The 15,665-nt window shown below is 38.0% G+C and overlaps 1 protein-coding gene across 1 annotated transcript; it reads right to left on the reverse strand.

Annotated features, from left to right (window-relative positions):
- Nucleotides 1-4,228: 4,228 nt before the first annotated feature.
- On the reverse strand, nucleotides 4,229-11,923 carry GNG4 (G protein subunit gamma 4). Its single transcript, XM_009281794.2, has 3 exons — nucleotides 11,823-11,923; nucleotides 4,448-4,698; nucleotides 4,229-4,247 (listed from the first exon to the last, which is right to left on the reverse strand). Exons 1-2 carry the CDS (start codon nucleotides 11,916-11,918, stop codon nucleotides 4,570-4,572), a joined length of 225 nt encoding a protein of 74 aa, XP_009280069.1. The 5' UTR covers nucleotides 11,919-11,923; the 3' UTR covers nucleotides 4,229-4,247; nucleotides 4,448-4,569.
- Nucleotides 11,924-15,665: the final 3,742 nt, after the last annotated feature.

Consider the following 15,665-nt stretch of genomic DNA (forward strand, 5'->3'; position numbering starts at 1 on the left):
AAGAGAGAGGAAAAACTATATAATTGGGTCCTCCCAAAGTACATCTTTTGTTACTCCTTTGATACCAGAAATCCAACTGGATAAATGACTGCTATATTAAAGTTCCAGGCTTTAATATGCACCTTTACAGACCGTTGTTCTTAAAGTGTTCTTTCCTTCTGCTGGAGGTGACCCTATTGTAAGTCACTGCAAAAATTCTTTGTTACGATGTCCTTCTGAATCAGCTGGCAACACCTCCTGTATTTACCTTTGTGTCACTGACAGCAAAGTTTGTATTTATTTTAATCTATGGTGTGACCTAGAGTAGCTTAATTTAAACTTCCTTCCATTTTTTCCCCTCCTTTGACCATAATTTTGTAAAGGCTAGCTTAAAAATCTTGCCTATTAGCACCAGCCAAGCACCCTGCTACTGGATTGATGGGCCGAGGCCAACTGTATACATGGTGTAGGAAGCAAGGAAGGGGAATTTTGTACATAATAGAGAGGAGGGAAATAGTTTTCAGTATTGAAATGATAACATTTTAAATTCAAGGTAAACCAAGGAGATTAATGTGAGGAATGCAAAACAGCCGGCCCCACAAGTGCTACTGATACATTGTAATTTACCATTAATCCACCGTTGGGAAGTCTCGTTTCATCAGAGCAGCAAGCACTAGGATATGAAGAAAGAATTGCTAATAATACGTCAAAAACTCCTTGAACCCAACTTCTGAAGTTCTCATTCCGTGAGACGACAGCACCAACTCACACTGCTAGCAGCGAGCATGCATTATTTTCTGGGCCCGAAATAAAAAGTGACAAGCTTAATGGCATATGAAATAAAACTGAGAGTACAATGCTAGGAGGGTAACAGGCCCGGTCTTGTTCTCGCTGAAGTTAGTGGGAATCAAATCAGGCAGTTTGATGAAAATAAAAACTCATTGCTTCAGCCTACAGGGTACCTTGCTGTGAGACAAAGCCCCATTTTGGAGGGCTTTTTTTTTTTTTTTTTTTTATCGTGCTCTACTTCATGATATAATATGGATTTATTTTTAGAAAAATGTCCAAGAATTTTCAGATATTTTTGTGTAGAGTTTGAGGCAAGATGTTTGAGCATGAAACTCAACTAGCAATAGCAGATTACCTAACCCACCTCAAAGGTCAAAGCAGCAAAAAATATAATGACAAAGATGTCTTATGGTTTGGAGGGACCGGAGGAAAAGACATTCTTTTAACGTTGATTTGCGGATCAAGCTGGCATAAAAAAAAAGATGATGCCATTCTCTTCAGAGAGTCAGTATTTTGATGGTGTTCTTGAATAAAGTCATATATTCTTATGTGATCCAAAGCTGTTACAATTATTTCAACTGCTGATCTTCCAGGTGTGCCCTCCCCCCCCTTTTTTCCCCCCCTTCAAATTAGTGATATGCCAGTAGTTTATATTCATTCAAGGAACTGGTAAATAAGGCCCAATGATATTAGAGAAAGCTGTCCTGTTTTCCACTAAGGAGTTATGCTTATATAGTTTAACCTCTTCAGATACATTACAGACATCTGCTAAAATAAATATGCAATTTACGGTACTCCACTTGTTTGGTTTTTTTTTTGAAACTAGAAGCATGAAGCATCTTAGTAGATACAGATTTTTTTTACCTGGTTAAGTTATGAGCTGATGAAAGAAACCACAAATACGAGAGCCAGCTATTAAAAACATAAGAGGTCCAACACCTTCACTTTTAATTCAGGAAAAATTTTGGAGAAAAACCTTAAGTCCAAAATAATGACGTTCACCACTTCTGAAAAATAATACCGGATTTTTGTAAATGCAGCTCTCCTAAGTAGAGATGCTCAAAATTACTGTGAAATGTTTCAATCTCGGAACCTCAGATGCTAACGCTAATTGGAAACAGAAAGCAAGCTGTTCGCAATACTGTAATAAGCTGTGGCAATTTTGTTATTTTAGATGGGAATGCTAATGATGAGCCACAAATGCAAGTTGTTACAAAGCCTTTGAGAATAAAGCTGTATGCCCTATATTCCCCTCCCTTGCTGTTCCAGTTAAAACCATACATGCGGAAGGACAAATGAAAATGTTGCCATGGTGATCAGAGCAGTTACCAAATCACGTGCAGTGTAGGAAGGATTCCCTAAAGAACCTTATTAAGCATTTTGTTGCTCCTTTTTAACAAGTATTTTCAGAAAGCCGTTTTTATTTCACTGTCAATAAAATAGCTACTAAGTTTGCTAAAGACTGCTTCTCTACCTCCAAAATAAAGCTGAACTCACCGTGCATTAAGAAATATTCTTGTTAAAAGTTAGGAACGGGAACCTTAAGCTGAAAACTTCGAAATAGGAACCAAGGACGAACCTAGCCAAGACAAGACCTGGACAAGACATTTGAATGTTTTTCAGAATAGGTACTGTGAAGCAGCTCTGTGCCTACTAGACTACGGATGTCTTCAGCCGCCAAATTAAAAACCAAACCTTTAAATGAAAGACATCCCAAAAGCCTATTGGCTAGAAGGAATATCGGTTTTTTACAATAATATTACAGGAAGCAAATCAACAGGGAGGTTCCGTGCCAGGCAGGTGTGGTGAATGAGCTGGCTGCAGCAGAACCACAGTCCAAAGCCACCCGTCTCGTGTGACTACACTGGTAGCTGGATGCAGTTGGGTGCGGCACGTTATCCAAGTTGATTGGCACAGAAAACAAAACTTGTGCAACGCAGACATCTTGTATTTCCACTGCACAAAACAGTACCGCAAACACTGACGGAAACTGCTAAAAATAAGCTGGAGCAGGTATGTGCACTTTGGGCTAAATACAAATGGCTTCATTCACCAAACTGCCCTTTTTTAGCACCTAAATTCAGCATTTAAGTACATCCCAAGGCCCTCAGCTCCTCAGCTACTCTTTGCCTTGCAGGTATTTAAGACGCTGATGGAATACGAGTTTGTCCGGAGGAAGCATGCTCCGTCACGGCTGGCTGTTCAGAGCCTCGACTCAGTCAGACTAGCGCAGTCCTCCAACGAAATTGTCTCCCGCCTTACGTGTGGGGCTGACCTCACAGGCATTTCCGAGGAGTGACATTTCCAGTATATTGACACACTGCACACATAAAGTACTGCAGTGAGGGAACTCTCCTAATATATCAGACCAGAGAGGAGCTTTCACTTTTTTTTGAAGGAGAATAATTTGGAAAAAAAAAAAGTCAATAATGTAACAGTTGTTCCCATCAGATGCCTTGACTGAGCTTGATTTTACTTAATGAAGAAGACAGATCAGTCATATTCCATACCTCATTCTTTTCCTCTGGCTGCACTTTAAACAAAGTCAAAAAAAAAAACCTCCCAGAGCCTCCACAAATTACTTGCTGACAACTTATCTCATGACTAATCTGTGGCTTCAAAATACACAAACTTAGTGGCTGCCGATGGTCTCGCTGCATATTCCAGACCAACATTCATTTACCATTACTCTCGATCCCCACAAAGTCTTGCTCTCACGGGCGAAAGCATGTAGAGAACTGCTTAGAAAATTTAATCCCCCTCCCTGTACTGATCAGGGCAGATTTACACCCTCCACTAAGACCCTCAGGAACAGCTGCTCTATTACAGTTCAGTTTACTTTCTAAAATAATTTAAATCATTATCGTTCAAAATAAGATACAAGCAGCCACGTTTTTCTACAGTTTTATTGATGCGGTCCTGGTGTGTAGCTATACATCTTCATTTTGCTTGTAGTTACAATGTTGCTTTACTAAGATTGTTTTTGGAGTCAAGTTTATTACAGTCTTCACAAAACATATTTATAAACACCACTTGCTGTATAAGACCGATCGTTCCACACATCGTAAATCATTGGCATTTTTTCCTAAATAGTGTTACTTGAGGAAAGGTCACACTACTCTTTTTAGATATAAATTTGTAAAGGCAAATGAATTAAATTCACCTTCCAAAGAAAATAAGAATGTTAAAAATAGCTTCAGAATCGGTATGACTCATATAGGTCTCAGAAAAATCTATGACTGGCAAAGATATCTACAATTTGATACTGTACTCAATACTTTCATTAAGGCCAAAAGAATCTTCATGAAGAACTGAAATTAAACTCGTACATTAGTCTGAAAGATAAGGATTACCTTGAATTTTTTAGGATTTTTTTTTTTATTTTTTACCAGAAAATGCACTACCTTCTAAACATATTGTAGTTTTAGGCTAAGTATTGATATCTGATTTTTTTTTTTTTTTACCAGAAAATGCACTACCTTCTAAACATATTGTAGTTTTAGGCTAAGTATTGATATCTGAAGAAAAAAAATGCTAAAACTAAAAGCATGCAACACTGATACCGTATTGTAGCAGAAGACATTTTTAATTGAAAACTGACTCAAAGGATAGTACAAAAGAGTTTCTTCTCCCTAAAGGGATTTTCAGACGCAGGCACTGGAATAATGAGGGGCACTACCTTCTAAACATATTGTAGTTTTAGGCTAAGTATTGATATCTGAAGAAAAAAAATGCTAAAACTAAAAGCATGCAACACTGATACCGTATTGTAGCAGAAGACATTTTTAATTGAAAACTGACTCAAAGGATAGTACAAAAGAGTTTCTTCTCCCTAAAGGGATTTTCAGACGCAGGCACTGGAATAATGAGGGGATCTTCTCCAATATGAGCATCACAGTATGCCAGTAAATCTGCTGCAGCCTTGGACACCTAATAGAAGAGAAGAGAGAACTACTGTAACACTTACTTCTGAACCAATCAGCACTGCATAAATATTCTTCATATGACATATGATAACGGAGGCTATCATCAAATAGGAGTAGATTGGTTTATCCTTTAAATTACTAGAGACCACAACTCTGAATTTGCTCTTACTAGGCCTAGCAATCCTTACATAGATTTTATTTAACATAGTCACATGAGACGGTGTCAAGTTGTATGCTTCGTGTTCAGCTGGTCCTCTCCCTCAGAAGGAAGGTCAGGGGCATATACTCATTAAAACACGTATATGCTAATGGCCCATAAGCAATAGGGACTCTCCTTGAAGCGCGTGTTTCTGTGGAGGCTGCCTGCTTCAGCTCTTATTCCCAGTCATCAGAGCAGCCGGGTTGTAAGGTCTTCCACAAACACTCTCTCTACCCTTTGCTCCTCTGGATGCAAAACAAACAAAAAGTTCTTCAGGCACATGACCGTGGGATTAAAAAAAAATGACAAATCAGGAGCAAAACTTGATCATCACGTGCCATAGCTCTCATTTAAGCTAAATACTGCTCTTTTCAATGAAGTCAGACTACTATCTTCTGCTTAGTAAGTTACTGTAAGTAGTAATTTATTCACAGCATTACCTTAATATTTTTGATCTTAACATTTTTACACTTCTAAAACGAACAATTCTAAAGTCTCCAAGTTCAGAACATTGGTTTGTGCTTACTGAAAAGTCCTACAGAAATGTAACAGTGTGTTGGCAGACAAGATATTTCGCATGAAATGAAAAATGAAATATTAAACCATTTGTGCCCTAAGAATATTGGTGACATCAGGCCACTGTGACTCATTTATTTTTTCAAGGATTTAGAATGTATATACGAAATATTTTTGCTCTGCTCAGTTAGCAAGATATTTACAACTATCTGTATCTCTCTGCTTTGTTTAATTATTGTGTTTTCAATATTATGATAGAGTTGAGAAAATGAGATAGGAAGTCTTTACAAAAAAGCCTTTTCTCTGAGCACCATGACAGCTTCTCCTGAGTCAAACACTGAGGTCAGCATGTTTGCACAACTATAGTGAAGAGGGAAAACAAATCGGATTTCTGGTATTTTTCTAGCAGGTGTGTCATCACTGTTAGCTTTAGCTTCCCCCCACCCTGCTTGCTTTGGCATGAGTCCAGCCTGTAGCAGGCTTCAGGTTAGACCTACGAAGTCAATGGGTGTTGGATCAGGATTCGCATAAAATTTAAATTAACTTCTGGAAGAAAATAACTGACTTTTTATTTTTTAAATATCCACTAAAACATGCCTTCGTAGAATGCTTAAACCCATAAAGTACCTATGGTTGGCATCCCAGTATAGAATATCCTCCTAGCAGAGGAAGCAAGGGTGTTTACGTTACTTAAAATTCGTTTGCCTTTGAATTGGCCTGTAAGACAAAAGGGTGGGCAGAGACACTACATGGGAACAACAGGTTGCTGGGCCAATGCAAAGCAGAAGACTGAGCACTAAACCGAGCAAAACAGCAGGGATATTCAGAAGGACCAGTGCTTCTCAAAAGAGAAGCAGGTCAAACAAAAATGTCTGGAAAATGACAGACTTCAAGTACAAAGAAAGGACTGTAATTATTTTCAGATGTAGTTCAATTAGCTGCTAGCTAAGCAATGACAAAAGAATGAGTCTTAGGGTGTGAGGGCACCGTCTAGATTAGAGAGGTAGAACTGTAATGGCCAAACAGAAAACTTAGGAATCCTATCATGTTCCCAATTTTCATTTAAATTTACTCGTGAATTTTTAAAAAGCAGATTCTCCAAAGAGAGGCACAATGTAGACGGACTATGAAATTTCTATCAAGCCCAAGAAAGATCAAAAGACAGCAAACATGCTTTTCTTTACTAATGACTTATGCTGTACCTCAGCAAAGTATAAACTAGCATAGAATGCTAACATCCTCTTCAGCGGATGCATGTTTCCAGCAATGTTAGGAGGAATGTACCACCACAGCGTTTTGGAGAAGTATTTTCAAGTAATGACAATCACATTCATAATTATTTAACATACACATTTTCACTTTTCTATTGTCCTTCAAGCTCAGCTGCGTGTCTCAAATTAAGGCAGTTCTATGCTCTAATTAACTTACTAGCTGGTCCTGAACTCTTGCATTCAAACAGAGCAGGTCCAACTCAGCGCCACAGGTGCCCACAAAAAGCTCAATGACATTTTCAGTGATATGTCATAATAAATGTTACTGCCATAAAACCTAATGGAGAGCTAGTCTAATTCTCTGGGTCCCAGAGACAGGGTTTATTAAAGATGCCCAGCACATTTCGTCTTCAATTATTAAGCTACTAAGTTATTTTTGAAACCAACTGGAGTATTCATGAAACCAACAATCTTTTTAAGTAGACTGACCCTACAGGAGCAGAGAACCAACACTGGACTTCAACAGACCGACCTTCCCATCACTATCTTGTTTGTTCCATGTATGGACAAGCGGCATCAGCCCGAGTATATTGCTTTTCATTTAGTGGAAGAGAAGTACAATATCAGTCATCATTCTTAGATGTGATAAACCCAGCAATATAATTTTCTGTTTCTCTACATCTTACTGTGCTTTGACATCACATAACAATAAAAAGGATTTTCACTAGCAAAAGCACAACATAATTTTTTTGTATCTAACTTGTCCTCTAACGTGCTGGTAGGAACGCCAAACATCGTGAAGCAGAGTAAGCACTTTATCCAATGTCACAGTGTTTAATTCACAAATTAGTTTGCTTTTAGCAAACTAATGTTTGTAGTAATATATAAATGTAATATTATGTACCATAATACATAGTACAATTTAGTAGAAAACGAATCTGCAACAAGGAACTGAGGAACACGATCACATTTCAGCACATTGTCACTAACTAAACTTCCCAGCCTGTACGAGGCCATGTATTTTCATCCTTTAAAAAAATAAAAGGTTTGGGGAGGAGAAAGCTTCCCATTGGGATTACAGTGGTTATAAAACTGAATTATGGCCATTTCTTCACTTAAACTGGAATAGCTCAGGCTTGTGCAGTGGAATGATGACCATTTACTAAGAGGAGTTAAGTTAGCTGATGATGTTCCAGGAGCAATGAAAACATTGGTTCCTGTGGCTGGGAGCAGTGCCGGCAAAGGCAGAACTGCGGCCAAAAAAGATCGAAATACACTGTCGCCTCCAGCAAGTTTCCCGCTCAGTGTTTTTATTCAGCACAACAGTGGCGGAAGACCTCTGCACTGAGCATCGCATTAAGGCTACAGCAGAGACGGCTGCTTTAGTGTATGTCAGCATGCAGAGGTTGCCTAACGGCCAATACTGTGGTTTGTTACTATACAAAATAACGTGCTGATCATCCTATTTGTGTCCCGGAGGAAGTTAAATGAAGGCCACCCTATCATAGCTTTTACTCACCTCTAGGTTTATTTGTAGCTGAATGCTGCCGGACAGTTTCAGAATAGCTTTTATCAAGAATTAAAATAAATGCATGTAATTTGAATATTCCAATGAAGTTAACATATTTATCATTTCAGCTCTCCTATGCAATACAGCTTGGTCTGCAGATTCAAAGTAATTTATACATATTGCAGAAATGGCTAAAGAAAAAAATCAGACTCCAGTTTGATTGATGAATTCTAACAGAAAGTTAACATTTCATTTTTTTTAACCTTTTAAGGTGCATAGATAGAGGGGATGGAGTACGTACGTATCATGCCGATCTCACATTTATACAGTTATTTTTATTCTGTGTCGTGAAAAACACATCTGGTTGTCGAATTACCAAAATGAAAAAAACCCAACAAAACACTCGACCCTGATGCTTTAAAGAATTAGTCTCAGGAGGACTGTGGAATTTTACCATTATATTTCAGAATAACAGAGGTGATAAAAACAGCCAAAGTTAGAACATAATCCTGTTAGCTGCACTAATAATTATAAGCTTCAATGACAGGGCAAAATGCTGCAATTACTATGTCATCTGTCTTGTAATGGATTGTGACTAATTACCATCCTTGCTATGACACCCACTCTGCTTATCCTTTACATCTAAACCAAAGAGATTCACACACATTTATTGGCAATCCCGCTGCTTATCTCCCAACACTATTCAGAACCAGTTAGGAATATTTTCTACCTTCTTAAGAAAAAAGAAAATGCAATAATAACTGAAACACGATGATTCTTAAATGTCAGAGCACTCCTTGCTTTTTTGCTTGCAAAGAGAAGATTAAACAGTGCTTTATTCTGGGGACAACTGTGATAAAGCACCAATATTATCTTTGCTTTCTCAACTTTACTGCTAGCATCTTTGGAAGACACGTTATCCTACCAGTCATGAGGCCACTGTTCGCCTGATTTCATTTATGTTTCCTAGCTTGAAATCTGCGCCTCCTGCTTCCTACTGACTTCTCTGTTATAATTCTAGCCATTCCTTCTGTGGGGAAGTAAGACAGGTTCAATTTACAATCCTTCTGGGATTCTTACAGTTTACAAAAACGCACCGCAGTAATACTCCTTCCAACTACCAATCAATACACCAATAACTTCATCCTCCCCTTTTAAGTTGTCCTGTTTCTTTCACACCTCAACAGCGAGTTGTCTTTGTGGAACCTCAAAACACTATTGCTTGCTGCTCTGACTGGTTATAGGACTTGATTTTTAAATTGGTTGAAAAATCCAGAACACAGCAGGGAATGGGTAACTATCAACACACTTCCAACTACAAGATTTTAATTGAGCAGACCTAACTCTTCCTGATTATGGCAGCTACTATGCACAGAAAACAAAATGCCTTTGTAGTAGAAAAATGAGCTGGAACTTCCGATTTCCCTAGTCAATAATGCAGGCACCTTGAAAATTTCCCTTTTAATTTTAACAATGTGGTCCCGTCTATTATGGGAATAACCACTTGGTTATAGCTACTTGCAAAACAGTGTTTAATTAAATTATTTGGAAAGCACTGATCTTTTATTAAATGTCTAACTAGTTTAAGCAGATGCAGAACACCAGAAAAAAAGGGAGTAAGGTCATTTCTCTACCTTTACAGTTATGATCTGGGAACTCAAAATCTCCTGTTGAAACCGCTGGAAAGTCTCTTGGTAAAATCTGGCTACACTGAAACAGACACTTAACTGTTTCCAAGATTAAAATGCAAAGCAGATCTTGAGGGAATAAAAAGCCAGCCAATCTCTTCTCATAATCCCTCAGATAATTTCTAGATTTTCTTTGAACAATTAAGACATCAACCTTTTGCAAATCATATTTGGTTTATGTTAGTACAGGAACCCTCAGAATACTGAAACACATTAGATTTTCTTTGGTGCCTTTTTGGTCCCAAGCTGTTTTGAAAGGTGAAGTAATTGAACTTTCAAGCTATCTGGTTTTTAGGTCTGCCACAGTTGCTAATAATTGCGTTCTTTTTAATTAAACTAACTGTAAAAATAACCTATGTCTTTCTTACATATGTAATTAAGAACTTTATACATCTAACTAATAAAGCTATCTGCATAACTGAGCTAACGATGTGGTATGTGACAGTTACCAGTGATTCTATAAAAGCAAGTTTAAGACAATCTACTAAGTATAAACAATTTCAAATTCCAATAAACTGGGCCATATTTTTCCAACCCTTTCCTCTGCCGCTCACGCATACCCACTCCTTCTTGTCAGTTCTGTTGTTCATCCAGCTGCAATATGGCCTGAATCGGGGGACTAACCCCATTGAACACTGAAAAGGCAGTGCCTCCTTCAGTAATTGTTTCCCCTACTGAAGGAAACAGAAATATCTGTCCCTGTGAACAGGCATCTATTATGTGATGAATTTGTCAAGACATTATACAAGGTAGAAACTATAGTTTTGCAAATTCAATGGTCTTACAAGACATTGCTATAAACTGCAACAAAATGGAGTAACTGAAAATGATGTTTTCATATAAGCAAGATTGACTACTCATGTGAATTGCACTAATATTTCTGAATTATAAATACTATCTTTCTAATTACTGAGTTTATGATCTGATACTATCTTAAAATCGTAATTATATATTATTGCCCCCATGCTGACTACATGCAGGATTTCAGCACACAGGATGGATGGACAAACAGACTGAGTTAAGACTACATGAAGAATTTAATGTATAACATTTCTAAACTGTCTTACTGAGTTTGTAACCTCAGTTACAAACAGTTACAGTTTGTAACAACTCAGTTACAGTTGTTTGCAGAAAAACTGATTATTTAAATGCATTCTTTTTTCTAGTCTTTCCATCTCTAAACTCTTCTTACTTGTAAATGCTGGATTTTTCTTCCAATAATTATTCCCTATTTTCAGAGGCAGAGAGAGAGAGAGAGCACGCAAAAGAGATGAGCGTTGCTTTCTTAAAACTTTCTATGACATTATTAGTTTTTAGGTGCTTGATTTATTCACAAAATTTTAGCCTAGTAGAAGGCAGAATGACAGGGAAGAATAATCCCACAGGCTTTTCTGGTTAAAAATGTTGAGAACCTCTGTTTAATAGTGCCTTTAGTTAAAACATTTAATGCACATACATTTAGAGGCATGATAAAAACCAAATCTTCACATACAACAGGCTATCAAGTGTGAAGAATCATAACTGAACATTGCAATCATACATATTTTTTGTGCAATGACATCTGTGCTAAAACAAAACAAATCAAAGCAATTCAGCTCATCTCATCGTTATTCAAAAGTATTGCAATATCTTAAAGACTTATTCCAGTTCTTAAAGGACAGCTTACCCTACCACCGAGAAACCTGAGCTGCACTTATATTCAGCTAGAGGTAACAAAGAAGAGCACCTGTGCATCTGTCAGCTGATTTTAAATATTTCACAAAATACCACTTTTGACAGATGTAGAAGGCACTCATACAGAAGCAGTCTAGAAGCCAGTCTTTGAAAATCATTTTGCTAGAGCCAAGCAGTTAGTACGTGACTAATTCACAGTACTGAATACTGTTTTATAGCTCCACACAGAATTTTGATTTCAACTGATCGAGTCTTTCTGCAATATTAAAGGGAGGCTGTACCACAAGCTAGTGAGTGAATTCAAAATATCAACAATAAGTCTAAGTTTACCTTCATCCTATCCATGTATGCTTCCATTTTTAATTGCTCCACAGCTTTCCTGGCTTGAGATATATTGGTTGTACTGTTTGACACTAGTTCCTTCATTTTGTTTTTCCTAGAAGAGACAAAGTTGAGACAATGTAAAAGTACAGGTAGCAAGTACAGCAATTAGCGAGAAGACAGTTATCTGAAATCTAACCAACCCTAGCTGTCCACATTGACACTGCCAGTCTGTAGGTCACAAATACAAACCAGGCACCATTTATTTCTGTTCTCTTGTTCAATAGCACCTTATTGCATTACATATTTGTGTCCTCAACTGCCAGTATTCAGTCTGAATTCTGCAAACAACATACACATGCAGAGTACATGGCCGTTATTTCAGTAGAAATGGTTGCCCTGGTTCAGACTGCCAACGCAGAACAGCTGTTCACAAACAGACCTTGCAGCCATTACGCAGTTTGGCTCCATACCCCAGTTACACCTAGTAACATGAAAACAAGTTCAGAAATGTGTGCGATGAAAATGAATGCCACAACGCTCTCACCAAGCACCAGAAAGAGAGAATTTTTAAGATAGAGAACGAGTCAAAATTCTGACTATAGATTTAAGGAGTTTAGAAATGAAGTAACAGATTAAGAAGAAATAATGCAGTGGTTTCCAACTTTTTGCTTACACATCCCCAGTGAAGTCTAAAGATGACTAAAACCCAGTACAGTATACTATACAGTATAGGAATGTATTATTTTTTAAGAGATCTGCAGCTCTTGGGAAGGGACATCTAATTAAGGTATGTCACTGTTTGGTTTTCTCGCATTGCTACCTCCTGAGGGCTCGAGAGTAAGTCAACTTGTTATCATGCAGTCCTCAGCATTGTTACCAGATTAGTCAAGATGACTACATTCGAACCTTGAGTAAACTTACAACATACATGCCCTAGGTGGTCTGCATGTTAGGAGACCTCGCGCTGACACTATTATGCAGAGCTGGTCCAGCACAAGTAACAATTTTGAAGTCATTGGAAGTTGGGCTAAGCCCACAAGGAAAGAAAGATAAGCTAGGATATAGAAGACCTAGACAGGTCCTGGACTAGTTATACTACCTAGTAAGACTAGGTGCTGAGGTTTCGATCAGCCAAAACACTCGCCTATCGTCCTGTATATATGGTATGCCACAAGCGCCACCTGAAGCAAGATCAGTCTAGCACCGAGTGTTAGAAACCAATACAAAGTTAGGCAGGGTGTGAGAAGCAGATGGGATGCAGGAGAAAACACACAAAAGGAGGCATTTTGTATTGCTGCCAAAAGAGTTTTAGGCTCAGATCTTTCAAAATGAATACTTCCAGCTTATTTTTGGACAAGAAGTGAACAGCTAGAACTACACAAATTTCCCTTCTTGAGCCTCAATAACTTACCTGATCCAGTCACTGGGGTATGAGATACAAACAGGAAATTAAGTAGGACACAGGAAATGCTCTTGTAAAAAAAATTGTATATACGGTGTCTTAAGCATGTTAGAGTCAATAGAAGTACACGATCCAGATCACAAAAGGAATGGAGGAATAACTTTTTAACTGCTTTGATTTCACAAAACACAGATGTTCAAAGACAAGGTAAAGATAGCTGTTTCTTCTCCTTTCTAAAATGGGTAACCTGTGCTGTAAAATGGGATGGTGGAATACAAATACAATGGCGAACCGTGCTCAACACTAATTTGAAGAAGCAAAACAATCTTTTTCAGCACTTGTATAAGTCTAGGCAGGGGAAATGATACTTTAAAATACATTAATTGTGCCAAATAAAACAAGAGCTTTAATATATGCCAAGACAAAGAACAGATTTTTCTGTACACGTGTGTGTCATTTGAATGGAACACAAGTTTCCCCCTTGCGTGCACTCTGGCGAACTAAAATCGTGTCAGAACACAGTAACTTTATTTTTTTCTTTGTCTTGGTCTTTGTTTACAATCTGTTAACTCATATTCCTCACAAGGCACAGGATTAAATACATGTGGAGGAACTGGCTTTGCATAAAATGCCATGTACAGTACAAAACCCCACAACCAACCAACAGCCTCCAAACAATTTTCAGATGTGTTTTGACTTGCAGTGGACAAGTGGAAAGGATACGAGACGTTCACAAGAGCAGGAGGTTCTGAATTACAGCTCATCTCTGGACTTTTTGTTTGACTCAACCCCCCAGCTTTTAAGTCTTGACCTATCCATAAAGATAAGAATAAACACATTTATCTTTGCTTACAAAATGATACCCCCACAAGTATGAATCATTTAAATTTTGTTATCATCTCCACAGCTAGACTACTAATGACCACAGAGCCAAAAAAGTCAAAGCTAAATGAAGTCACAGAGCCATTTCTACATTTGCAACAGCTCAAGTCCGGAGGCAAATTGGAAATTTAATTTTGAATAATACATTTAAATTAAACTGAATTAAGCAACTGAAACTCCATGAACAGTCCAGAGAATTCCAGATCTCCCAAGCTTTTCTGGCGATTCATTCACTCCAACTGTAAAAGTTATAAACATTAGAGCTAGACAACTTGAACTGTCACTAGCTGCATCAAAGTTGGCAAGAACACTGTTTCTACTACTTCCAGCTAGTTTTTAAGTATCTACTGAATAAGAGATTGAGTTAAGACCACAATGGAATTTGAAAAGGCTATTAGGCACAAAAATGCTTTAAAAAATCCAAACCGTGTTTCCAAATCAATGCCACAAACATAATATGTCCCTACCTATATTCTGAAACAGCAAATGGGGAAAAATTTAAAAAATAAAATATGTATCTTCTCTGGTAAACTATTTCACAATATCAGAAAACAATCAGAATAAGAGGCTTCATAAAGAGAACTTTAAAAAAGAAAAAAGTCTGGCACTAGGTGTTTCAGCCACTGGAGAAAATTTCCACTTATCCCAAGTAAGAGGTTTGTTTATACTCTGAAGCACAAACATTTGTTCTGTTCCAAATCCTGCTCCTACTCTGGCCTTTACATGCACTTAAATATTTAACTACCATATTTCTGGAAGCGCTTAGCATCCATTTAAGTATCTCATATCTTTTTTTCATACAGACAGTTCTAGTTCCAGAACTTTATAAGACAGATTTCTCCGGTTTCACATTTCACTTACCAAACTACATATACCTCTGCCTTCTCTCACTCTCTGCAAATACAGGACGTATTTGTGCATCAGTTAAGGCCCTATTACCTATGAAGTGATGTTGACAACGAGAATTGTACTCACTTTCAAACCAGGCTGCGATGAACTGGTCCTCTTTGCAGACAAAGCTTTGGCTGAGACCTGGTTCTGCTCTCCTTAGGACCTGTGATATTCTTTAATAACCTTAAGCTTAATATTCTTTAATGAAATAATATTGTTACTTAAAAATAAAGCTCTGGAGGGAAAAGAAATTTTAATAACAAGAGAGTCTATTACACACCTTCTCCCTGAATGGCCATCCCCCTGGAACGTGAGGAAGCCTCCTCCTTCAAACACCCTCTCGTGGGATCTCTCTCGGTGTTTCCTTTAAGGCTGCAGCCCGACAAATGGCTCCGACCCTCTCTCCTAAGACAGCTCCTTTTAAACAGTCAAGTATTCTTGAGGCCTTTAGACCCCCAGGATGGCACAATAAGCTTTGTATTGTACCTGGGGGGCAGCCTACAGGATCATGGAATCATAGAATCATAGACTAATTCAGGTTGGAAGGGACCTTTAGATGTCATCTAGTCCAACCCCCCTGCAATGAGCAGGGACATCTTCAACTAGATCAGGTTGCTCAGAGCCCCGTCCAACCTGACCTTGAACGTTTCCAGGGATGGGGCATCCACCACCTC

The sequence above is a fragment of the Aptenodytes forsteri genome, unplaced genomic scaffold (genome assembly GCF_000699145.1).
Source record: "Aptenodytes forsteri isolate BGI_AS27 unplaced genomic scaffold, ASM69914v1 Scaffold132, whole genome shotgun sequence".
Classification (NCBI taxonomy): Eukaryota; Metazoa; Chordata; class Aves; order Sphenisciformes; family Spheniscidae; genus Aptenodytes; species Aptenodytes forsteri.

Excerpts from the sequence above, each read along its gene's own strand:
- GNG4 (XM_009281794.2), bottom strand. The coding sequence starts at position 11,918 with ATGAAGGAACTAGTGTCAAACAGTACAACCAATATATCTCAAGCCAGG. Across the intron at positions 4,699-11,822 it reads CATACATGGATAGGATGAAG|GTGTCCAAGGCTGCAGCAGA; the intron begins GTAAACTTAGAC and ends CTCTTCTATTAG.